Here is a 24,547-nt window from a genome sequence, read left to right as displayed (position 1 = left end):
TTCTCAAACCACTCCCTCTGGCATTTTGCCAGGCACCATCCAGACTTGTTTACCAACTCTAACATTCCCCTGGCAAAATGCCAGGTGTTATTTTGACTTGTTTACAAACTCTAACACCCCACTACTCAAAAAAAAAAAAAAAAAAAAACTTATGAACCATCAATGGATTAACCAACAGATGAGATCAAAGTCCTCATTTCCCAAATGTCCACATCTGAACCTGCCTGCACTGGGGACTAAGCCTCTAACACAGGAGCTGAACACCTCCCAAAGGTTGCACCACCTCCCAAAAGTACCATACTGGAGACCATGACTTTAAACACATGGGACTTTGAGGGACATTCAGCTTCCAAACTACAGCACCAGAGGATGTGACAGATGCTGAGGTCACGGGAGACACGAACTCCTAAATAAAGAACTATAAGAAGAAACACATGCTTTGGGGAATCTCCACAGGAAAATTCCCTTCTTTAGAACAGACCATAAACAAGATCCCTCTTCTTTTTCATGCCAAGGAACGTGCTAACCATATGCCAAAGCCAGGCATAACTCATTCCTAGACAGACTCAGGCTTCACAGCCCAGGCTGGGTGTGGGTTTGCGGGTGGGAAGAAGAACAGAGTTAGGAAAGGAGACCAGAGCATGTTATGAAGTGAAATGCCACAGATCTCTCTGCCTCCAGAGAGACTAGTGTATACCACTCACCCATTCCCCATTCCCCACAGGACTTCAGCACATTCCAGACAGAGCGTCACAAGAGATGGTATAATGAATATTTATTAGGATGACTTTAATTAAAAAAAAAAAAAAAAAAAAAAAGCCCCAAAGTCTCTGGGCAATAAACTAAAATACAGTCAAAACTAGAATGTGTTAGTTACACACCCTGCTGAAACACAGTGGTTCCTTCAGTGAGAGCGAAGGCTCTGCAGAAACTTCCACATTATTCCCACTGCCTCCCCATTTTTCAGAAGTCCCTACTAAAAGGAGGAGGAAAGTGAGGCACAGAGGTAAAAGGAGCATTCAGAGGTCAGATTGCCAGGAGAGGCACGTGGGAATTGGGCTCAGAAATCTCAATGGTTCCACATGAAATGCTCCCCTGGTACATTACTGTGGCTACTGCTCAGCAGGAAAAATAAGTCACTGTCTTCTTCTCGTTGTTATTGTTTTGTTTTTGTAGTGCTTGAGATGGAACCCAGGGCTCATGCACACTGACTGCACCCCCAGTATACCATGGTTCTTGACCAGTTACATCCCAGCACTGGGGCAGCAGGCAAAGTGGCAAGAGAACCAGGCCATGACTTGACACCCAGTGACCTGACCAGAACCCAGCGAACAGGATTCACCTGTGGCCCAAGCTCCCTCCCTCCTTCCCCCTTGCCTCTGATGAACACCCATCACTACAAAGTCCAGCCTTCCTGGTGGAAAACCAGCTGCACAGCCTCATTCACATCGTTCACAACATGAGATGCCTCCATGAGCCCCGGACTGAAGTTGAAGTCCCGGTGCCCGTGGAATGGAGGCTCCGCTCCTCCGTGGGCAGGCCCCATGGACCCTGGCTTCTGGGGACTGTACACTCCAGTGCACACCAGGATGGAGGCGCAGCTCTGGGTTGCTGAGGGTCGCTGCTTCCACAGGCCACCAGCCACTAGTTCCTCTGCCCTGCCACGCTTCTCCATCTGTAGGTACTGGTGGAACAAGTTGGCACCGTAGACATCAGACATGGGGTTATCTCTGGCAGGGCAGCCAAACCGGAAAAGGAAAAGAGGAGAAAACCCAAGTTCAGTGTCTCAAGGTGGACAACAACTTTGTGGGTACAATGTGACTCAGATACAGGGAAACAAGGGCCATGAGAGCAGAGAAAAAGGGGAGGGAAATTTGTGAAAGGGATGAGGCAGCGATGTGGAGCTTACCCTACAGCATAGAGCTTCTGGATGGGGGCAGCCCAGCCCCGCCTCTCCGCCTGCTGCCTGATCAGGTCTTCCGCATACTGGTAAGTGAGGATGCTGGGCTTGCCCATCAGACCCTCGTACCTCAGTTCCTTGCCTGTCACTTTCTGGTAGATGGTTTCCAGGCAAAGTAGAAAGGTACCATGGCCAAACCTGTCCAAGAAGAAGGTTCAGCAGCTCAGTCTTCCAGGCCACCTGCCAGGCCCTATGCAGTACCCACTATACCAACCTTTTACTCCAGGGCCCCGAGGGTGATAGAGAAAGGTTAAAATATTTCTAGCAGGAGCGAACATTAATTGAGCATTCTTCTAGCACTGGGGACATCATCTCACATTTAACACTCGAAAATACCCTTTGGGCTAGATACTATTATCTTCATTTTACCCATGAGGAAACTGAGGCCCAACAAGAGAGAAGGTCCTCATGGTGGCAGAGCTAAAATTACAAGCCAGATGGTCTGACTCCAGAAACCTAAGTTTAAAGTCTGCTTTAGCCAGATGTGGTGGTGCACACCTTTAATCCCAGCAACTTGGGAGGCTGAGACAGGAGGATCACAAGTTCAAGGTCACTGTCAGCAAGCAAGTTAACAAGGCCCTAAGCAACTTAGTAAGACCTTGTCTCAAGATTTAAACTATTTGAAAAAAAAGGGGGCTGGGGATGTGGCTCAGTGGTTAAGCATCCCTGGGTTCAATCCCCAGTACCCAAAAATAAATAAAGTGTGCTTTAGATAAAGTGTGCTTTAGATTTGTGCAGACCCTTTTCTCTTGGTATCAACTTTCAGCTGAGCGTATTGCCACTAGGTATAAAAAATAAATCCCCTGCCTCCCTTGCAGCTGGATGTAGCCATAAAGCTAAAATAGCATTAAACAGTTCATTTAAACAAAAATGCCAAGCTAAACTTAAGTATCCTTAAAATTGAAGAGGGGGTGTTGTTGTTCTCTTCCTCCTCTACTCCTCCCTGCCGCTTGGAATGCTAATGTGATGGCTGGTATTTGGGCAGCCACTTTGGATTATATAATGAAGGACTTAGGACAGCACAGCAGGGAGACAGAAGATCACTGACAGGATGCAGGTTCTGAACTGCATGACTTATTTCATGTGAGGAGGGAAAAAAAAAAAAAAAGTTCTATCTTGTTTAAGATATGTTTTGGGTTTTCATCCAAAACAAAATCCTAACTGATATCATGTTACACATTAATTACATTTCAGTGTCACTTATTTATATAAGGAATTCTGTTTTTAATTTGTAAACCATTGAATGAAAATTTTATTGCAACTCTGGATAATTTGAATGAAAAATTAATCTTGAATTTGATTCATAAACTGAAATTTGCCCCTTGTTACTGAGTTCACAACTACATAACCAACCCCTGGCTCAAACTAGTGTCAGCACACCCAAACCTTAGGAATAACACTTTAGAGACAATGCCAAACCTCAAGTTACAGATTATACCGTACATCCCTGTATCTTTGGGGCTATGAGTCATGGAATTGAGGCAATCAGGGGCTCTGACCACCCCTGTTGACCAACCACTGGGAGTGAATGGCAGACTGGCCTTGCAGATAAGAGCATCCAAACAGCACACAGCAGCATCAACTGTTTTTGTATTCAAGCACTTTGTGGGTCAGAAAAAGGGCCACCTGTCAGCCTCAGAAAAGGACAGAGCACATATTAAGGTCATCACGGCTGAGCAGGGAGCGTGGGCTTCCTCAATACCCATGTACCTTATCCACTTTGTCTCCACTGTCTGGTCTCTGTGACCATCAGAAGAACTCTGGCTTCCCTGCCCCTACATCTCAAGGGTAAAAGCAAACAAAGAAGTGAAAGAACCAATGCTATTGGGCAGAGGCAAGGAAGGAGGAGCAGTTGAATAATTTGCACTAATAATACCTCAAAAATTGGTCCTTGTCCCCTAGACAAGGAAACCAGATTATATTGTTCTATTGTGTACATATACAAAAATGTAACAACAAATCCCATCATTATGTACAACTATAATGCACCAATAAAAAATAGGGAAAAAAAAGATTATGAGAGCAGGATAATATGTTCAAAATCATTTCGATACACCATCATGCCCAGTAATCTGCACTTTTAGTTTAATATTTAACATATGAAGTGATCCTTGAATGTCCTTCCAAAGGCCAAGTTACTATAGCAACTACAGGGCCTGGCTAGGCAGGTTCTGACCACCCAGAGCTTCAGAATGGTGGGTGGCAAAGTGCTCACAGGACTGCTCAGGCAGCAGCTAGCAGTGGGCTGCCAGAGCCAAGACTGAGGACCCTCAGTCCTCACCTGGGCATCTTGGCTTCAGCCATCCAAAGAAGATCCACGTTGCTGGCCAAGACAGGGAGATGGGGATAGGGGGCTGTTGCCAGTCCAGTTCCAGGGTTCCCATTGCTGAGGAGGACATCCATGATCAGCTGCAGGCTTGTCTCCCAGCGGATTGGCTCTCCAAGGAGGAGCACCCCTTAAAGAGCAAAAGCACAGAGGTGAGGAGGGTAGGGTACTCAATCTGCCCTTTGTGATGGGCAGGTAGGCAGACAGCCTTCAGGAGGCAACAGAGGCCAGCTGGTGCCACCCACTCAAAGCTCTTCACCTCAGTGCACAGACATGGGCAAGGGCAGAGTTCTCTGAACCAGACCTGACCAAGCCACTTACCCATTCACCCTTGGTGAACAAAGCCCAGGACCCAGAAAGGAGCCTCTGCACTTTAACATTCTCTAACTGGTGTCCACTGGTACTTTACAGAAGAGGTTTTTATAAAAGCAATAAATCTCAAGTACACCGTACCCCAAGTGCACTCTGCAGGGAGCTTTCCGTCCCTCAGCTTTCCCTTCTATCTGAGCCCCAGCAGGCAAAACAACCTAATGGCCAAGAGCAGGGGACTGGACTAATAGAGCCCTGAACTCGAACCTGACTCTGCAAATTTGCCCATAGGACTATGGCAGTTACTTACTTTGTCTAAGCCTTAGTTTCCTCAGTTAACAGAATAGCAACACCTACCTATATTGCTGTTATTAGGATAAAAATGAGATATAGTCAACACCTAACCCAGCACAGGCCAAAACAAGCACTTTGTAAATGTGCTGCTAGGAGCTTCAAGACCAGTGATTCTCAAAGGGGCAGTACCTTCCAGAGGGAGGTGTTTTAGACATTGAAGGATATGGGTGCTAGGGATGTGGCTCAGTGGTAGAGTGCTTGCCTAGCATATGTGAAGCCCTGGGTTCAGCAAAATAAAACTGGAGCATATATTTTGTCACAATGACATACTTAGCAGATGAAGATAGTCCTACACAATTAAATTGTCCCACGTCCTAATAAATCATGGGCTCAGGAGTAGAGTCCTAATAGCATCCAAGTGTCCCACCTGATATTCATGGAAGTGAACAACTTGTTCACAGGTAAAAGAGCCAATTCCATTTTACAAATAATCATAAAGTATTTTCGTACTGTTTTAATAAACACTGCTATTTCCAAAAATATAATTATCGTGTAAAAATACAACTTTATCAAGAGCTATTCTCTACCTTGGAAAATCACCAATGTCAAGGCTGCCCCAATGACACACCTATATATTTCACACCTATCAATACTCTTACATCAGTCTGCATCTGTAGCTAGAACACTCACGTGACTCTATGTTTAGTGCAAGCATTTTACTTCTTGGATAATAATATTAATATTAAAATGCATTACAATCTTGTTACTAAAATGTTTTCCTTTTATTTTCCCCTATTACATTTAGGGCTTTATAATAAACTTAACTAATATTTAATATATGTATATGACAGTTAAATTATCTGTGATTTTAATTTCAGGATTCCAAAGGGAATGTTCCAAAATTTTTCCTATACAACGGAAGAACTGAGAAACAGTGGACCAGATTGCCTCTGGGTGCCTCTGCACTCTAACACTCTCTAAGCTTACAATTTTTCAGCATAAAGTGAGTGGCATGAGGAAGGAAAAATTAACAGAAGTCTCAGAGGTAAGGAATGGCAGATCCAGGACCAGAACCCAGGTGCCCTGTTGCCCAATGCCTTCCTGTCACTACAGCAGGCTGAAAGTAAACAGTCACAGTAAAATAGCCTGAGGTCCTGATAGGAGAAAGAAAAAGACCCCACACCCACTTGGGAGGAGGACCTCTTTTACCTTCAATGGCCGGGAAGTCATTCCTCAGAAGGGGCTGCCAAGAGACAAAGAGGCCCATCAACCAACAGTCACTTGCCACTCCTGGAGAATCACACACCAGTCTTTAGGGGTGGGTGAGAGGAATGACACATTGCACACAGATCAGAGGCCTTCCCACAGTGCAGCCCAAGCCAAGGAAAAGCGGCACACGACTAAGGAAGAAGATTCGCAGAAAAAGGAGAAAAGATGACGACCAGGTTGGTCCCAGCACAAGCTGAAGAATACCACAAATGAAGTCAGTGAGGAGGAGGGGTGGTCAGCCATCTTTCCCCAGCTAGAATAGGAAGCAAGACAGGGGCCAGGCAAGACACTCTAGAACCAGGTAGCTAAAGACAAAGGCAGCCCATGGAGAAAAAGGAACCTTCAGGTCATGGCAGACCATTGTCTTGAGGTCAGTTTGGGAGGCAGGATCTTTCACTTTACCAAGCTCTTGGAGTCCATTCCTTCCACAGACCATTGCTCTGCCACCAAAGAGCTATGTGACCAGGAGTGAGTTACTTCCTTCTGTGGGACTCAGGCTCTAAGATACTCTGAGATCTGTCCTCACTCTACATTCTGGGTCTCCACAGAATTGGCATGGTTCAAGGAGAAAATTCTCCAAGGGGAGGAAGTGTCTAGAGTGTTAGAAAACTCTGGAAGAAGGACTTATAAATAAATAAATAAAACTGCTTTTAACTGAATTTCATCTAATTTTGAGAATGGTGTGACTTCAGACATAAATTATGTGATATACATAAAGTTCACATGAGAAAGTGAGTCAAGAGACAGGAAGCCATATTGGAGAGGATCACTGAGAAGCCTGGATCACAAGAGACAGGAAATTATGGGCTCAGGAGTAGAGTACTTGCCTAGCATGCACATGGCCCTGGGTTTAATCCCCAGCACTGCAGGAGTGGAGAGTGAAAAGAAGAAAGAAAGAAATCAAGCCAGTGTTTGAATATGAGACAAACCCAAAGGCACATGGCTGGATAAGCAGGATTGCCAGTGTTTCATGAGCAATCTGCTCCTCACAAAGGCAACTCTGTACCATGTTTCAGGATAAAGGAATAGCAGTTGAGTGATTTAACAGAGGTTAATGATTCTCCCAGCAACACGGGGAAAGCCTGTTAGTAAATACGAAACTATTGGTGGAGGAGATGCTAAGGCTAGGAATGGGGATCCCAGCTAATTACAAACAATGCAGAAAGGTCAGGGTTTGGCTCCTTCTGCTTCTCTGGGACACTCTCATCTCTCCAGGGAACTTTAAGGAAGCCAGATGCTACCTCCAAGGAGGCCATAGTGCAGAAGCAGGAACAAACTGCGATTCTCAGCAGGAAGGCAGTGAGGTCAGTGAGAGGAGCCAACACAGGGAACAGGATAGAACTGAACATTGAGACTCTGGGAGTGTTTCAGAGGGTGAAATGACCCAACCTGTATTCCTTATTACCGTGGTCTTCGGCCGTCGCTCAAGATCCACCATGTCCAGAACTGGGAAGGCCATCCGCAGCTCATCCACAGTAACAACATTCTGGAAGCCCAGTCTGGAGCAAGATCAGGAAAGCAAAGCTGGACAGTTCTAGGGAAGATGCCTTTCAGAATGCATCAGATCACAAGTGAGCAGAACCCAGATCCAGTCTTGATCACACCACACAGGCATTCTTGTCATAAATCCTGCAGGTGCCAGCAGGCAGGCTGTGAGGATACTGGCAAAGTGGTTGGAGGTGAGTAATGCCAGGGCAATCACTCAACAGCCACTGGGCACATTCCAGGTGCCAGGTCACACCCCAGGTGAAAGGGATATAAATCTCTGTCCTCAAGGAGCTTACACATACTCAGAGCCCACATAAACAGCGCTGTAAGAACAGCGCTGCCAGAAATGCTGCATTCAGAGGAGATACAGAGGTCTAGGGAGCCAGGCATAGTCTTAGATAAGCTAAGTCAGCTCCAGCATTATCTCCTTCAAGACCTGCCTCCATCTTCCCATTCTTAGTTCCAACTTAGTCTTAACTGGACATGGTTTCAAGTGACTCTTGAAATCATTTTCCCCAAAATGACAACTTCATCAGGTTATCCCATCAGCAATATTGCCTGCATTAACTCCCCCTCTGCCCTGAGTTTGCTCCCAAGGTTTCCTACCCCAGGTCCCCTCTTCCTGTTCCCTCTTCTTCCTCACCCCATTCCATTCTAACCTCTTACCTATCATAGCTGGGAAATCCTAACTACCTCCTGGGCAAAGCCCTAATGCTCCATGAAGCCACGGTCACTGTCATTCCAGCTGCAGGGACAGTCCCTTCCCTTTGATGCCGTGACACCTAAAAACCCATCCCACTCTTTGCAGCCTTCAGTCATATGCCAACGTGTGTGTGTGTGTGTGTGTGTGTGTGTGTGTGTGTGTGATATGCTGGAACTCAAATGTAAGGCCTTACACAAGCTAGGCAAGTGCTCCACCACTGAGCTACACTTCCAACATGTCATATGCCATCTAAAATATTCCTTTGCTGTTCATGGATGTGTTATTTTTGCCTCAAGTACAAACCCTTTGATTAAGTCACAATCCCAATTTCTTTGCCTTGGTCCCCTTTTCCCTCTAGAGCACATAGCACAGCGTGATACCCAGAAGACCCAGAATAAATGAAGCAGCTGCTTGAGGACAGTAACCACATCCTCTTCTAGCTGAGCATCCAAGGAAGAGAGCCAGGCCATGCTTCCCAAACCTAGTTATAGAATAACCCAGAGAGCTATTTGGTTTTTTAAAGTACATATTCCTGGGCTAGGGATGTAACTCAGTGGTATAGCATTTACCTAACATACTCAAGGCCCTAGGTTCAATCTCCAGGATAAAAGTAAATACACAAATAAAATTCCAGAATCTGACCTTCAACCTAGTGAAGTAAGACTCCTCATCCAGGGGTAAGGCCCAGGACTCTGTAGTTTGAACTTTGCAGAAGATTCTGATTATGTAGACTGCCTTTCAAGAACTGCCAGGCATGAAGACTGACCATACATAGAACTTGTTCTCACTCCCTGAGAGGCTACCATACTGCCTGTGTACCCTGGCATCCTGAACCCAGCACTCCTCACTATCGTTCCTACTTGGCTGAGGGAGGCAAACCCCTCTCCAATTAGAGCAAAAGGATACGCTTGGGCATTCTCCATCACAGGTCCCTGCCCAGACACTAGCATCCGCTTGTCATGGTACTGGGAGAAGAGCTTCATGGGGCTGTGAGAAAGAATGACTTGGTCTGGATCCACCTGTAGGGACAGGAAAGGAAAGCAGAGGAAGACATATAGTTGAGGGAAAATAATGGAGACATAGGTAGCAGATTCTTTTACCTGGGAAGGAAAAAATTGTCCAGGAAATGAAAGGTGGAAAAGCCCTGTTTGGCACCTGACGCTTCTAAAACTTACCCAAACAGTCATAAAAGGAATCTGCCTAATTTGGCTTCTGATACACCAGATACAACAAAAAAGTCATCAAATGTGAGGTCTGACCACTCACCAATTCTGTTGGGCTCTACTCCCTGTCACCCCTTTAGATTTCACAATCCCACTCTAGGAAACCACAGGTTTGCTCAGATGCTCTTTGTCACTATCACAGAAATCTACCCTAGACTTTGACTTTTTGTTTTTGGTTCTACTAAAAGACTTTGTGTGGAGGATTGAACCCAGGGTCCTGTACATGCTAGGCAAGCATTCTACCACTGAGTCATGCCCCCAGCCTAAGACTTGGCTTTTTAATATTTAAACTAACCTTTTTTAATATTTAAACTAACCTTTACTGCAGCCTTTATTGAGAACACTTTTGAAACCCTCTCTGAAAACCCCATAAGGGAACCAGTTTTTTTCCTTTACCTCTGTGTTCAATCTCAAGTAGTGTCACCCAACCAATCAGCCACTTTTGTTAGTGCCTTGGTTCCAAAGGATTCCTTCCAAAAACTAAATTCACCATCACCACCACCACCGCCACCATATTTTATTCAATGCTGGGACTTGAACCCAGGGCCTCACACTCGCTAGGCAAGTAGCTATCACTAAGCGACACCCCAGCCCCTGAATTCATCCTCAACACACAAGATTGTGTCCATGTCAGGATGGAGCATGGAATCACTAGTGAGTGAAGACAGAATACTTTTGGAAGCAAATGCTCATTCTACCACTGAGTCCAGTCCACCTCTTATTTCTGAAAAACAAGGGCTGTTACTACACACTCCCTCCTGGCACGTGGAGTTTTACACAAATGTGATCCTTGCCTTCTAGCAGCTAAAACTGTAAGAGAACCCTGATGCGCCAAAGGGGGGAAAATTGGATACAAAGAGGATAAACTAAAACTGCCAACTACAAAGGCAAGATTTTGGTGCTCATTCACCATGTATGTGGTGTGTATGTATGTAAAGGAGCTAATGAGTCTTTACTCATGAGGCAAGGAAAACTTCAAGTTATTTTCGCATAGGATTGAAAGATTTCCACTGACCCAACTGGCCATTAACTAGGTTTATTGACCCTGTACCCCAACCCAGGGAAAGGGACATAATGCCAGAGTGGGGTTCCATTAGGAACCCATCAGGACCATTAGGAACACAGTCCTTGGCTTCCACGCCTTGGCTGCTACTGCTTTACCTTGCACCCCAGCAGGGCAGACAGCTCCTGGGCTTTGCTATGTTGTAAGATGTTCCCAGCATTTGTGACAAAAACCACAGGCACCCGCAGCTGCCCCTGGGAGTTCACCAGCCTGCGGAACGCTTCTAGAGCAGCAGGGATCACTCTATGACCCCGCACCAGCACTCCATCGATGTCCAATAGGAACCCAAAAGTGGGTGGGCTCTGCAGAGAAAAGAAAGGAGAATTATCACCACAGGAGTCAAGAAGCAGAAGGGGAGGAAGGAAAAAGAAACAACCCTTACAGAGAGGCTCAATGTCATCCCAGGTCAGTCACTCAGAGCCCTTGAACAACTACATCACAAGGAAAAAAAAAAAAACTACAACACAAAGAAAAAAAAATTTTTTTTTTCTATTTCAAACCCAGAGCCTTGTGCATGTTAAACAAGCACTCTACAACTGACCTATGCCAGGCATGGGATTTCTGATTAGCTAAATCTAATTATAACAATCATTCCCTTTTTTTGTGGCTTTTTTTTAAGCACATAAATATTTTAATTACTTTTTGCAGCAAGTGAAGTGGCATACACTTGTAATCCCAGCAACACTGGAGGTTGAAGCAGGAGGATCTCAGTTCAAGACCAGTTTGGATAACTTAGCAAGACTAATTTCAAAATAAAAAATAAAAGAGCCAGGTGCAGTGGTACATGCCTATAATTTCAGTGGCTCAGGAGGCTGAGACACAGGATCCCAAGCTCAAGGTCAACCTCAGCAATTTAGGGAGGCCCTAATCAACTCAAAATAAAATAAAAATAAATCATCTCAAAATAAAAAATTAAAAAAGGGCTGGAGGGGCTGGGGTTGTGGCTCAGTGGTAGAGTGCTCGCCTAGTATGTGCAAGGCCCTGGGTTCGATCCTCAGCGCCACGTGAAAATGGATAAATACAATAAAGGTATTGTGCCCAACTACAACTAAAAAAATAAATCTTAAAAAAAAAAAAAAAAAAAAGGGCTGGAGATGCAGCTCAGTGGTAAATTGCCCCTGGGTTAAATCCCCAAGATCCAATATATTTACTTACCTAAATAAAACAAATAAAAGAATACAATGGCTGGGAATGTAGTTCAGTGGTAGAGTCCTCCTAGGTTCTATCCCCAATATTGAAAAAAAAAATTTCTGCATAATTAATATAAAACAACTTTTAAATTAGAAAATAGAGGAATTCAAAGAAAATATAATTCTAGCACTTTAACGTAACCAATTCATACATTTCTGCAGGGAGCAGTGGCTGAGCAACTGAGGCAAGATTTCAAGTGCAGGGCCAGCCTTGGCAACTCAGCAAGACCCTGTGTCAAAATAAAATAAAAATTAAAAAAAAAAAAATGTCTGGGGGGCATAGGTCAGTGGTAAAGCAGCCCTTGGTTAAATCCCAGTATCACAAAAAATAAAACAAAACAAAACACCATATCCCTGTCTTTTTTTTTGTCCTTTTCTTTTTCTTTCCTTTTTTTTTTTTTTTTGGCACTGGGGATTGAACTCAGGGGCACAACCACTAAGTCACATCCCCAGCCTATTTTGTATTTTATTTAGAAACAGGGTCTCACTGAGTTGCTTAGCACCTCCTCATTGCTGAAGCTGGCTTTGAATTTGCGATCCTTCTGCCTCAACCTCGAGTCGCTGGGATTACAGGTATGCATCACCATGCCCAGATTGTCCCTTACTTATTGTCAGTCCTATAGCTAGAGACATAAATTGCAATTATATATGTGTAACTTTGCATCTTGTTCTTTTTGCTTAATATATTATAAATATTTTTACTAGTTATAACAGCCTTCATAAGCATCATTTAAAATTTTATTTTATCAGAAATTTTTTATCACATACAAAGTTAAACAAATGAAACAACTCAATGGATACAGACAATACAGAAATGCTGTAAAAGTTTATTGTCTCCTTCTTCTACCTGGTTCTCTTCCCTCTCTTGTGTATCTTTCAGAGACCATCTATGGATTACATAGCACATACATCTTTTACACGTTAGCTACATATACCCATGTATGTGTACTTGTGCATGCCTAGACACAAATGAAATCACACTGCACTTTGTTTTCCATCTTACTTTTCTTTCCTTTTTTCTCTGCCTCACCCTCCTGAGCCACTGAGATTCCAGGGGTACACCACCATGCCCAGCTCCCCTTTTTCCATTTTGAGACAGGGTCTCACTAAATTGGTCTCACTAAATTGGCAAGGCATTACAGGTGTGTGCCACCATATCCTGCTAATCTTGCCTTTTTTAAGCTGGTATCTCTTAGCTATCTTTCCATATCAGTACACTTAACTCTACTTTCTAGACATCATTTCTAGCTACATAACATCTGAGTGAATAACCCACTAACATTATATCCACCCCCCACCAATCATTTTTCCCCCAGTGCTGGGGATGGAACCCAAGGCCTTGCTCATGCCAGGCAAGTACTTTACCACTAAGCTACACCCAAGCCCAAGCCCAAGCCCTTTTTAGGATACATTCTTTTTTTTTTTTGTACCAGGAATTGAACCCAAGGTCACTTAACCCCAGCTCTATTTATTTTTCAGACAGGATCTCACTAAGTTGCTAATGGTCTCACTACTTGCTGAAACTGGCTTTGAACCTATGATCCCCCTGCCTCAGCCTCCAGAGTTGCTGGGATCACAGGCGTGTGCTACTGCGCCTAGCTAGGGTAAATCTTTAAAGCAGGAGTAATAAATTGAAGAGTACAAACACTGTAATTATGTAACACCTACTGACAAACTGTTCTCCAAAAACACTTATCAACTTACATGGCCACTGACAACACACTTCATCCTTACAATATCGATTTTCACGTGTATCAGTTAATGATGACATTTTTTATTCTAAATATAAAAAAAAAATAGTTCCTCATCTCCATCTGCATTTTCTGGACTCATGAGGTTGAATATTTTCTTTTTTGAAAATGCATTCCATTTCTTATTTTATAAAATGCCTACTAACACATGGATGTTTTCAATTGTCTAAAAAGTCTAACCTATCTGCTACTTTTCTTTTGTTGCTGTCAGCTACGTCATGCCATTCTACAGCATGCATCTACTCTATGTACAGGACTCAGTCTGTGAAAAGCAACTAAAAACACAGATATCTAGTCTTCTAGTCCCGATTTCCCAGCTGGAGTGACAGAACAAATGAGTCTAGAAAACAAACCAATAAAACTGCAGCATTTTGGAGCTGGGGTTGTGGCTCAGAGGTAGAGCACTCGCCTACCATGCGTGAGGCACTAGGTTCAATCCTCAGCACCACATAAAAAATAAAATAAAGATATTGTGTCTATATATAACTAAAAAATGAATATTTTTAAAAAACTGCAGCATTTTGCAAATGCAAATAAGCTTTGAGTTCTGAGTAAATAAGAATTAAACACAGGTGGTTTCTTAGATGGTAATACTGAAGTAGGCAATGAGAGAGTTAAATAAATGCATGCATATAACAAAACTCTCCTAGAGCCTGAACTCCAAGCCCCATGGACAGCAGATTAGATATGCAAGAGAGGAGCATAGACAAGGTCCCTACCTACAGTTCAGTGGATAAAATGCTGAGACAAGGAACCATAGAACAGTCAACACTGAATGTTACTTTAAGAGATGAGGGGAAGGGGCGGGGGATGTGGCTCAAGCGCCTGGCATGCGTGTGCCCGGGTTCGATCCTCAGCACCACATACAAACAAAGATGTTGTATCCGCCGAAAACTAAAAAGTAAATATTAAAATTCTCAAAAAAAATAAAATTACTTAAAAAAAAAAAAGAGAGAGATGAGGGGAGGGGCTGGGGTTGTGGCTCAGCCGTAGGGTGCTTGCCTAGCATGTGTGAGGCCCTGGGTTCGATCCTCAGCACCAGATATAAATAAATAAAATATTGTGCCCAACTACAACTAAATAGATGAGAGGAGCCAGGCATGGTGGCGCATGCTTGTAATCCCAGTGGCTCAGGAGGCTGAAGCAGGAGGATCACGAATTCAAAGCCAGCCTCAGCAATTTAGCCAGGCCCTAAGCAACACAATAAGACCCTGTCTCTCTAAATAAAATACAAAAAAGGGGTGGGGATGTGGCTCAGTGGTTAAGCACTCCTGGGTTCAATCACTAGTACAAAAAAAAAAAGAGAGAGAGAGATGAGGGGATGTGTTAGGTTAAAGGAGCCTGCACCATGCCAAGCACAATGGCGCACGTCTTTAAACCCAGCAGCTCAAGAGGCTGAGGCAGGAGGATCACAGGTTCAAAGCCAGCCTCAGTAACTTAGCAAGGCCTCATCTCTAAATAAAATATTAAAAATGGGCTGGGGAAGTGGCTCAGTGGTTAAGTACCCTGGGTTCAATCCCCAGTACCAAAAAATGGAGAGCCTGCTCCAGGGGTACCTAACCAATAGGAGCTGGAAGGATTGGCCATCACAGGTCTCCTAGGCCAATTTAAGAACTCTAAAACAGGAAAGTGACGTCATCAGACCTATGTTGTAGAAAAATTTTGGTTGCAGAGAAAACGGGTTGAATGGACTAGAGGGAATGCAGTGGGTGGAGGCCAGTCGGGATCAACTGCAATCTAAGACAGATGGTGGCTTTAAATGGAAAGAACAGGCAGATCCTGCATAGGACTTAGAGCAGCCACTTGTTAGCCATTCAGATGCAGGGCCACAGGGAGGAGCGCAGGAACCCCAATGCCTTTTTTTGGCGGGGGTGTGGGGGGGTTCGTTAAGAACCTGGAAGAATGGATACTAATCTGCTGATGCTGATCTCTCATTGAAATCAAGGAGAAGCAGGGAAGTTGGAAGAAAACAAAAGATACTTCTACTCTGGACTTGTGGGACAGGTGTGAAAATATCAGCACTGGAAAGAATGTCCTGGAGATGCAAATGGGGACAGTCTCTGCTCTCAGGGAACTAGGAAGAAAAACGTCATTTAAAGACAGACCATGTAAATGCTGCCAGCAAAAGACTGAGGAGCAGCAGGCAGGGTGAGAGGAAAATCAAGAGGATTTGAGGTCAAGAAGGTCTAAGGACACATTTCTGGGTCAAGTAAAATAGGAAGAGGAGTAACTGCAAAGTAATGATCCTGTCCCCCTCCCACTGAGCGGGTGACACCTAGAGGAGCCGCCTTGAGCTCCTCTATGCTAGCACATGAAGAACCTCCCAGACTTGGACAAGGACAGCTCCAACACCAAGCTGGAGGCAGGGACACTAAAAAACAGGAGGTAGTAACTCAAATTAATGGCACCTGTGACACCAGAAAACAGCTGCCAGAGAGAAATGAAGACCCTTGTGCCATGCAACAAATGCCTAAACAGTACCCAAAGTCTCAAAGACTGATCTTATTTGTGCTCCAGCCCAGGAGACTTACAGTAGGAGACACCAAACCAGACACACAACAATGGCAGTTTTATTCATTCACTGTACCATCACTTTTTTGGGGATGGGAGACAGATGTGGGACGGGTACTGGGGACTAAACCCAGGGGCTATTTACCACTGAGCTACAACCCCAGCTCTTTAAATTTTTTATTTTTAGTTTGAGACAGGGTCTTGCTACATTTCTAGAGCTGGCCTTGAACTCATGATCCTCCTCCCTCAGCCTCCTGAGTTGCTGGGATTATAGACATGCACCACCATGCCCAACTATGTGTACCATCACTTTAAGGAAGTGTCATTATCTCCAAATGGCATTTCCTAGCAAAATGTGCTTAGGGTATACAGGGTGCTTAATATGTAGTCACTGAAGAATCTGACTAGACGAACAAAAATCAATTTCAGGGCTGGGGATGAAGCTCAGCTAGCAGAGCCTACTATGTGTGAGTCCCTAAGATCAATCCCCAGCATTAAAAAAAAAAAAAAAAAAAAACAACTTCAGCAAGAATGAGACAAGGACCACCCTGTTCATAAGTGTGGATTCAGGATTCCACTTCAAAATGAAGTAGCAGCTAAATCACGACTCTGTGCACTGATCAAGGGTAGCACCTAAGAGCACGCAAGGGGTTCAAGGAGGTTTCTTTTTGTCCGGAAAATGCTGCTTCCCTTATCTCCTGCCATCCCCAGCTATGCATTCCAGGTCTTCTCTACACTCAGTATATATTCACACACCCAACAGCCCTCAGGCTCCCTGCAATCTGACAAATTTTACCAGAATGGGATCCTAACTTGGGGCCAGTGAATAGATTTCAAGGTAAACCCCCTTAAAACTCTATGTGCATACTTTTTCTGGGAAAAGGAACCATTGTTCTTTTCAGACAATGGAAATCCTTACTACTACAACTACTTTTCTTATCCTTCTCAAAGAGAATCACTACATGGGTCTGAACAAAGGGGGGATCTGGTCTGCCCTTCTACCACCCCTGGATATAGTGCTTATACCCTAGAAGGTACCCAAGAAAGGTTGACTGCATGTTGAATGACCCAAAGGACGAAAGACTAGAGAGAACTAAGACAGACTTTTCCCATTAGGTTCTTCCTGATCACCCTATCCCTTCCAGAGGGAAGAGTTAGTGACTCAGACATAGTGGGGCAGGCCTATAATCCCAGCCATTCAGAAAAATAAGGTAGGAGGACTGCAAATTTGAGGTCAGTCTTGGCAAATTAGCAAGTTCCTGAATGAAAAAAAAAAAAAAGAGCTGGGGTTGAGATGTTGAGATGTAGCTCAGTGGTAGAGCACCCCTGGGTTCAATCCCCAGTGCCGCCAAAAAATAGAGAGAGGAGAAAGGGATAGACTTTTTCTTCTATCCTCTCCTATTTCTGTATTCTGATTTTTCTTCTGTATCACTTGATCTTTTTTAAACTAGTCTTAAGTATTAGGCCAGATTCTCTAACTGAAATTCATTTTTGTGGTGATAAGATGTGTGATACTGGGGCTGGAATTGTGGCTCGGCGGTAGAACGCTTGCCTTGTATGTGTGAGGCACTGTGTTCAATTCCCAGCACCTCTTATAAATAAGCAAATAAAATAAAGATCCTTCAACAACTAAAAAAAATTAAAAAAAAAAAAGATGTGTGACACTTAACATTAATTTGAAATAAAAGGACCATAAGATACTCTTTTGTGGTTTTATTTCTTACTTATATTGGTTTGATATGGTTCAAGGGTAAAAACAATCCTTACTACTACAGCTACTTCCACAACTGGGAGGTCATTATGCTAGTCACTAGGCAACTACTACCTGTAGATCTTATTTATTCTCAAAAAAAAAAAAAAAAATCCAACAACAACAAAAAAACAAACCACTGCATGGTAAGTACTATTCCCATTACATAGACACTTACTGACACCTCCTGATGATACTTAGAACACCAAGTAATTTGCCTTAAGCTAAATAGTTAATAAACAGTGCAGGAAGGATTCCTTCCCCACCCCACAACCCCAATATGGGGATTGAATCTAGGGGTACTTGACCAATGAATTACATCACCAGCTCTTTTTAATTAATTAATTAATTTATTTTTAAGGCAGGTCTCACCAAATGGCTGGGGCTGGCCTTGAACTTAGGATCCTCCTGCCTCAATCTCCCAGAGTCACTGGGATACAAGTGTGCACCACTACACTGCCCAGCAGGATTGATTCTAAAGCTAATACTCATAAATTCGATGCTATGCTACATCCCTTTCTTCCCTTTGTTTACTTTTACCAACAAAGTCACTTGGAGATATCTCAGGACCTGCAAAGATGCTAGAGCCAATACAATTAACTATAAATTATGGGAAGATCTCCTTATATTTTTATCATTATGATTTACAAAGTCCTTTTATCAACACATTCCATACTTCTAGCTTGGCTACTTCTAGCTCTGTGACCTTGTCTAAGTAAAATAACAATGGTAACATTGTTAAGAGCTTGGACTCTAGCACCACACTACCTGATTTTTCAGATACTGCCACTTACCAGCTGTGTGCCCTTGGGCAAGTTGCTTAACCTCTCTGTGTCTCAGTTTCTCCATCTGTAAAATGGGAATAACAATAGCTTACCTTACAGAGTTGTTACAAAGATTATATGAATTTAATAATTGTTAGGTACTTAGAATGATGCCTGGCAAAAAAGTAAGCACTATGTGTTTGGGGATTTTGTTTTGTTTTTTTGTGGTGGTGGAGATCAAACCCAGGGCTTTGCTCACACTAGGCAAATGTGCTACAGTACATCCCAAGCCCTATGTGTTTTAAATGATTTTAAAACATAAAAAGATGCTGGCACAGTGGTCCACACCCATAATTCTAGCAACTCAGGAGGCTGAGGCAAGAAGATCATAAGTTTGAGGCCAGCCTCGACAATTTAGCTAGGTCCTAGGTAATTTAGTGAAATCCTGCCTCAATATAAAAAATAAAAAGGGCTGGGGATGTATCTCAGCAGTAAAATGTCCCTGGGCTCAATCCCCAGTACCAAAAAAATAAAAATTAAAAAAAAAAAAAGATAAAATAAAAGGATTACTGTGACTACACTGTGTAAATGTGGGACATTATTTTATTACATACAGAAACTGTGGGTTTAGAAGACATATGATTCTGCTCTAAAGAAAAGGCAAAAGTGTTGGGCATGATGGCACATGCCTATAATCCCAGTGATCCAGGAGGCTGAGACAGGAGGATCAAAGTATGAGGCCAGCCTCAGCAACTCAGAAGAGCCCTAAGCAATTTAGTGAGATCCTGTCTCAGAATTCTTTTTAAAAATTTTAAAAGGGCTAGGAATGTGGATCAGTGGTAAAATTCATTTTTTACCACTGGATTTTTGACCCTGGATTCATTCCCTGGTACCAAAAAAAAAAAAAAAAGTAAAACAGCTGAGCATTATGTAATTAACAAACCTAGTTTAAACTTCTTAGCATAGTCTACCAGCTTTTGACCCTGGAAAAAGTACATAACACTTAACTCCAGTCTCAGACTTCCTCACTAACAGCAGCAGCACACCTTCCTCCAAGTTGTTGAGAAATGCACATACCTCTACAGTATCTGGAACAAATCATGGACTCTACCTATCCCAGTTCTCTTGCTCCCACTCATCATCTATGATCTCGCTCACCTTCCCTGAATTCTGCACGTAACAGTTGCTCCCTACAAGCAAAGCCCACAGCGAATGGGATCAAAGCAAAAAGCTGCACCAACCCGACAATCACTTCTGCGCTGTGCACTATAGGTGTGACTCAAAAGGGCATCCACCGCAAGAGGCCAAGTCTCTTTGAAATCTGCTTTAAAACCACACCCAAAACGTTCTCATGGTGAAAATCAAAGAAGAAGAGCAGGAATCATTCCCAGACAGAGGAAAATACGACTTTAGAAACTGCCCAGAAACCCGGGGCTGGGAGGAGCTGCGCGCCTCAAGGGGCCAAGAAACCATCCCAAGGTCTGGGGCTTGTTTTGGTAGATCTCTGCGCGCCGGGGCACCGAGCCTCAGGGAAGATGGAAGTGCACTGGAGACAGCTGTCTCACCAAGGCCTTTTCCCAGGAGGCCAGGGTCACCGGGTGGCCGCTGGGCCCGCCCTCCCGCCTCTCGCCCCTCGCACGAAACCGGGCCTTCTCACCTCAGCGGGGCCTAGGGCATAACCTCTCCGGGGTGAGAGCCCCGAAGCCGCGCGCGCCACCCGTCCGCAGAGCCCGAGCGCCGCGCGGAGCGCCGCCACCCCGCCGAGCGCAGCCATCGGCCGCCCGCCGTGTGCACGTGCTGCCTGTGCAGCCCGCACCGCCGCCGCGGTGCAGCCCTGCAGCGGCCTCCGGCGCGAGGCCTCTCGGGAGTTGTAGTCCGATGTCCGCGATGTCCGAGCTCCGAGCGCACCGAGGCTGGCCCCAGGAGCACCGGAGGGCGCGTTCCGCGGTCGCCTCACTGACCCTGTGGCAGCTGAGAGGGGAAGAAGAGCAATAGCCTGTCACCTCGTAGACAAAAGACTTGGGGCCTGCAGTCGGTGGCACGGTGGGCCCGGCCGTGGTGGGCAGACACCTGTACTGCCTCTGAGTAACTACTGAGTCTCTGGAACGTGCCTGTCCCCGCGTCCTGAAACCTGGGTGACGTTCGCGGGAGGGCGGGGCGGACAGCTTTAATAAGAGGGAACTTAACCTTGATTTCAACGTGAGGTTGGGCATGCAGACCTTTTAGGGTTCAAGTCCTCTGAACCCCAGCCAATCAAAGAATGAAGGTCCCATGCCAATTTTTTCATTTTTTTTTTCAGTAAATATTTTAAGTTCTACTTCCTGCAAGCAGTAAGCTAACACCCAGTTTAAGGTGTATGTGAATAATCGCCCACAGCTCATACTTTGTAGGACGGTTGAGATCCCTGTAGAACACAAGGTGGAAAAGAAATGCCCCTTGAGCTGGGGCTGTAGCTCCATAATAAAGTATTGGCCTAGCATGCACCCAATCCTCAGCAAGGGCAAAGAGGGAGGGAAAAAAAGTCAGATAACTACTTTCAGCAAATACCTTTTGAGCACAGCTGCAGACCAGGAGTGCTTCACCACTTAAACTCCAAATAAGGAAATAATGGACTTTGGTCATTTGAGAGCCAAGAGGAAGTTGAGTACTTCCAGAGCTTAGTCTGGCAATGATGGGCAGGGGGAAGGGTAGGATCCTGCTGCAAGAAAGAAGTCTCCTTTCCCACTAGTTGAAATTTATAGAATGTTGCCTTCCAGACCCTTTGACCCTGGAATAGTCATGCTAAGAATGAATGAGTCAACAATATAGGGAGGAAAGGATTGGGGAATGGACAGAAACTCTGATAACCAAGAAATTAGCAATATGCTTTGGTCCTCAGCTTTGAAGGGCAAAATCTAAGTCAGCACAAACACAGTTGATCAGGATCTGGAAGACTGACTCACATGAGCCAAACCCACAATTTTCCAACATATTGGTCCTGCCACAGGACATAGCTTTCCAAGAGTGGAATGTTCTTAACCTCTTTTCCTGCAGTTGAACTACTTAGAAATGGAATTATTAATTGGAAGGTTCTTGGGGTGCTACGTTTAAAGTATGCCCACAAGCTGGAGATATAACTCAGAGGTAAACACTTGCCTTGCATGTGTAAGGCCCTGTGTTTGATGCACAACGAAAACACAAACAAAAAATTTAATATGGCCTATCATGGTAGCACACAGCTGTAATGATTCAGGACACTAATGCAGAAAGATTGCAAGTTTGAGGCCAACCTTGGCAACTGTTGCACCCTGTTGCAAAGGGCTAGCTTACTGGTAAAGCTTCCCTGGGGTTAGGGATGCTTGTGTAAAGCCCTGGGTTCAATCCCCAATACTTAAAAAGAAAAGGATCTTCCTTTTTAAAACATGTACACATGAGATGGGGGATCTTACTAAATTGCTGAGGCTGGCTGGCCTCAAACTTGCAATCCTCCTGCCTCAGTCTTCTGAGTGTCTAGGATTATGGACATGTACCACTGTGCAGCTTTGCAACTTGATCAAACTTGATCGCTTTTTTTTTCCCCCCAGTATTGAGGAAGGAACCCAGGAACCCAGGAGCACTTTATCACGGAACTACATCCTAGCCCTTTTGTTTTTTATTTTGAGACAGTGTCTTGCTAAGTTGTTGAATCTGGATTCAAACTTGCAAACTGCAAACCTTCAAAGATATTGGCTTTCATAAGAAAGAAAGATGTGTTTCACTGACATAAACAAATCAGGAGAGAACACTATAAGCATGATATTGCACCTCCACAAACTAATTAAGTACCCGGCTCCTATTTTGCTCTGTCACACTCAAGAGCATATTATGTCATTAATATATACCAAACATGTCTTTCCATGGTGTCTGAATTTATTGAATAACAATAAATTCGCAGGCCACACCTCTTTCATCAATGGCAGTTCACTGAATACTTGTAGGTCACCTGGTAGTCATAAACCAGGCAATCACAGGTTCTTTTATTCCAATCTTAATTTCTGATATCTATAAAACTCAAGTCACACATCCCACTTTACTATATATGTATATATACATTCATATGTATATATATATATATATATATATATATATTACTATATAGTATATACATTTTACTATCTATACACATATGTGAGCGTGTGTGTGTGTGTGTGTGTGTGTGTATTACAGAAAGGCTAGAAGAATGGTAAGGTGGCCCCAGGGGTTCAAGAGGCTGAACAGGGAGCAGACATGGCTACAAAAAGTCACTGTTGGTGGTCACATAAGATTACCACTCAAAGAACTTGTTCAGCGCTCAGAGCTGTCAAAGGGCAGGAACTTACTCTAGGCCAAGGTCAGAACAATCATGGGTTCCTACTACAGGAATAGCAGAGATGCTGTGATTATAGGAGAGTGGAGAATAGATAACAGGGAAGTTGGTGGTCTTGGCCTGGTCAGGGTCAGTAAAGGGTTTGCAGGGATGTCTCCCTCCCTATCTCTCTCTTGTTCACATATTCTCTCATACACATGACTTGCCCCAGGTCCCACTCAGTCCTGCTGAGGGAGAATTCTGAGAAGGGGTGGAGATCATCTCTTTAGGGGAGAAATACTCATTCCCTACCCCTGTGTTTCCCTGAACAAGGAACCTCTCTCTGTTCACAGTGCTCCTGGCCTCTCTCCATCAGGGAAGAGGAAACATGAAGAACCTGACAGGTGAGCTTCACAGAAAGAACACAGCAAATGTGGCTTAGTCTTCTCTCCAGGGAGTCAGCCCGTTGTCACCTGGGTGATCTGCCAGGAAGGCTGGGGTTACACCTGTGCCAATGACCACAGGTTAAGTGTAATGCAGTGGTAGCATTTGCAATGCCCATTTTGTCTCCTAAATGCTAGGAGCTCCAACATTCAAATAAGCCTTTAGCAGTAATGAAGATGAAGGGCCAGGGTGGTGTAGTTTTTTTTTTTTTTTAAGTTGTAGTTGGACACACCTTTATTTCACTTATTTATTTTTATATGGTGCTGAGGATCGAACCCAGGGTCTTGTACATGCAAGGCAAGCGCTCTACTGCTGAGCCACAGTCCCAGCCCTCAGGGTAGTGTAGTTTAATGATAGAGCACTTACCTGGCATGCAGGAGGCCCCAAGTTCCACCCGCAGCGCTGCAAAAAAAAAAAAAAAAGAAAAGAAAAGTAGTAATGAGGCTGACATCCCCCCCCCCGCATCTATTCTGCATGTGTTATTCAATTCTTCAGTGGATTTAGTTTGAAGCAGGAAAGCAATGGGCATTATTTATTTATTTTTGCAGTGCTGGGGACCCCTCAGAGATTCACACATGTTAGGCAAGGACTCTACCACTGAGCTACATTCCTAGTTATTTATTTTATTTTGTTCTATTTTATTCTATTTTGTGAAAGGATCTCCCTGACTTGCCCAGGCTGGCCTCAACTTGTGATCCTTCTGCCTCTGCCTCCTGACTAGCTGGGATTACAGGCATGTGACACCACCCCCACTGTCCCACTGAGTTACATCTCTTTTTATTTTCTTTCTTTCTTTCTTTTTTCATTTTGAGACAGGGTCTCACCTAGCTGTCCAGGCTGGTCTCAAACTTTCAATCCTCCAGCCTCAGTCTCTCAGTTGTTGGAATGATAGTCATGTTATACCTTGCCCAGCAAAGTGCTGTGTTACTGAGCCCATCTACCCTTGACCCCGACGCTACTTGCCCCCAGCAAAGGGTGCAAGGATGACTTTCAGATCCCCCCACCCATCTGTAGAAGAAAATCAAGAGCTCAGGGTCACCCTGATGTGTTCCCCTCAGACAGCTATTCTAGCAGCCCTGTGCTCATATTCCCCTTGTCCCCAAACCTGCCCAACTCTTCTTACCTTTGCCACCCTTGTTACCTTCATTTGTCTGTCCTCTCCCGGATCCCCTTACCAACTTCTCCAGAGAACTGAAGCC

At 44.3% G+C, this 24,547-nt stretch overlaps 1 protein-coding gene across 1 annotated transcript; it reads right to left on the bottom strand.

The window, feature by feature from the left end:
- Positions 1–758: 758 nt before the first annotated feature.
- On the bottom strand, positions 759–23,751 carry Hdhd5 (haloacid dehalogenase like hydrolase domain containing 5). Its single transcript, XM_027951288.2, has 9 exons — positions 23,715–23,751; positions 20,259–20,572; positions 10,734–10,937; positions 9,256–9,368; positions 7,564–7,657; positions 6,099–6,132; positions 4,242–4,416; positions 1,910–2,098; positions 759–1,730 (listed from the first exon to the last, which is right to left on the bottom strand). The coding sequence occupies exons 1-9, from the start codon at positions 23,719–23,721 to the stop codon at positions 1,397–1,399; spliced, it is 1,464 nt and encodes a 487-aa protein (XP_027807089.2). The 5' UTR covers positions 23,722–23,751; the 3' UTR covers positions 759–1,396.
- Between the last annotated feature and the right edge of the window lie 796 nt (positions 23,752–24,547).

The sequence above is a fragment of the Marmota flaviventris genome, chromosome 3 (genome assembly GCF_047511675.1).
Source record: "Marmota flaviventris isolate mMarFla1 chromosome 3, mMarFla1.hap1, whole genome shotgun sequence".
Lineage (NCBI taxonomy): Eukaryota > Metazoa > Chordata > Mammalia > Rodentia > Sciuridae > Marmota > Marmota flaviventris.
This window is presented reverse-complemented; position numbering and strand designations above follow the sequence as displayed.

Excerpts from the sequence above, each read along its gene's own strand:
- Hdhd5 (XM_027951288.2), bottom strand. Across the intron at positions 7,658-9,255 it reads GTGATGGAGAATGCCCAAGC|ACTGGGCTTCCAGAATGTTG; the intron begins GTATCCTTTTGC and ends ATCTTGCTCCAG. Across the intron at positions 1,731-1,909 it reads CAGAAGCTCTATGCTGTAGG|AGATAACCCCATGTCTGATG; the intron begins GTAAGCTCCACA and ends CTGCCCTGCCAG.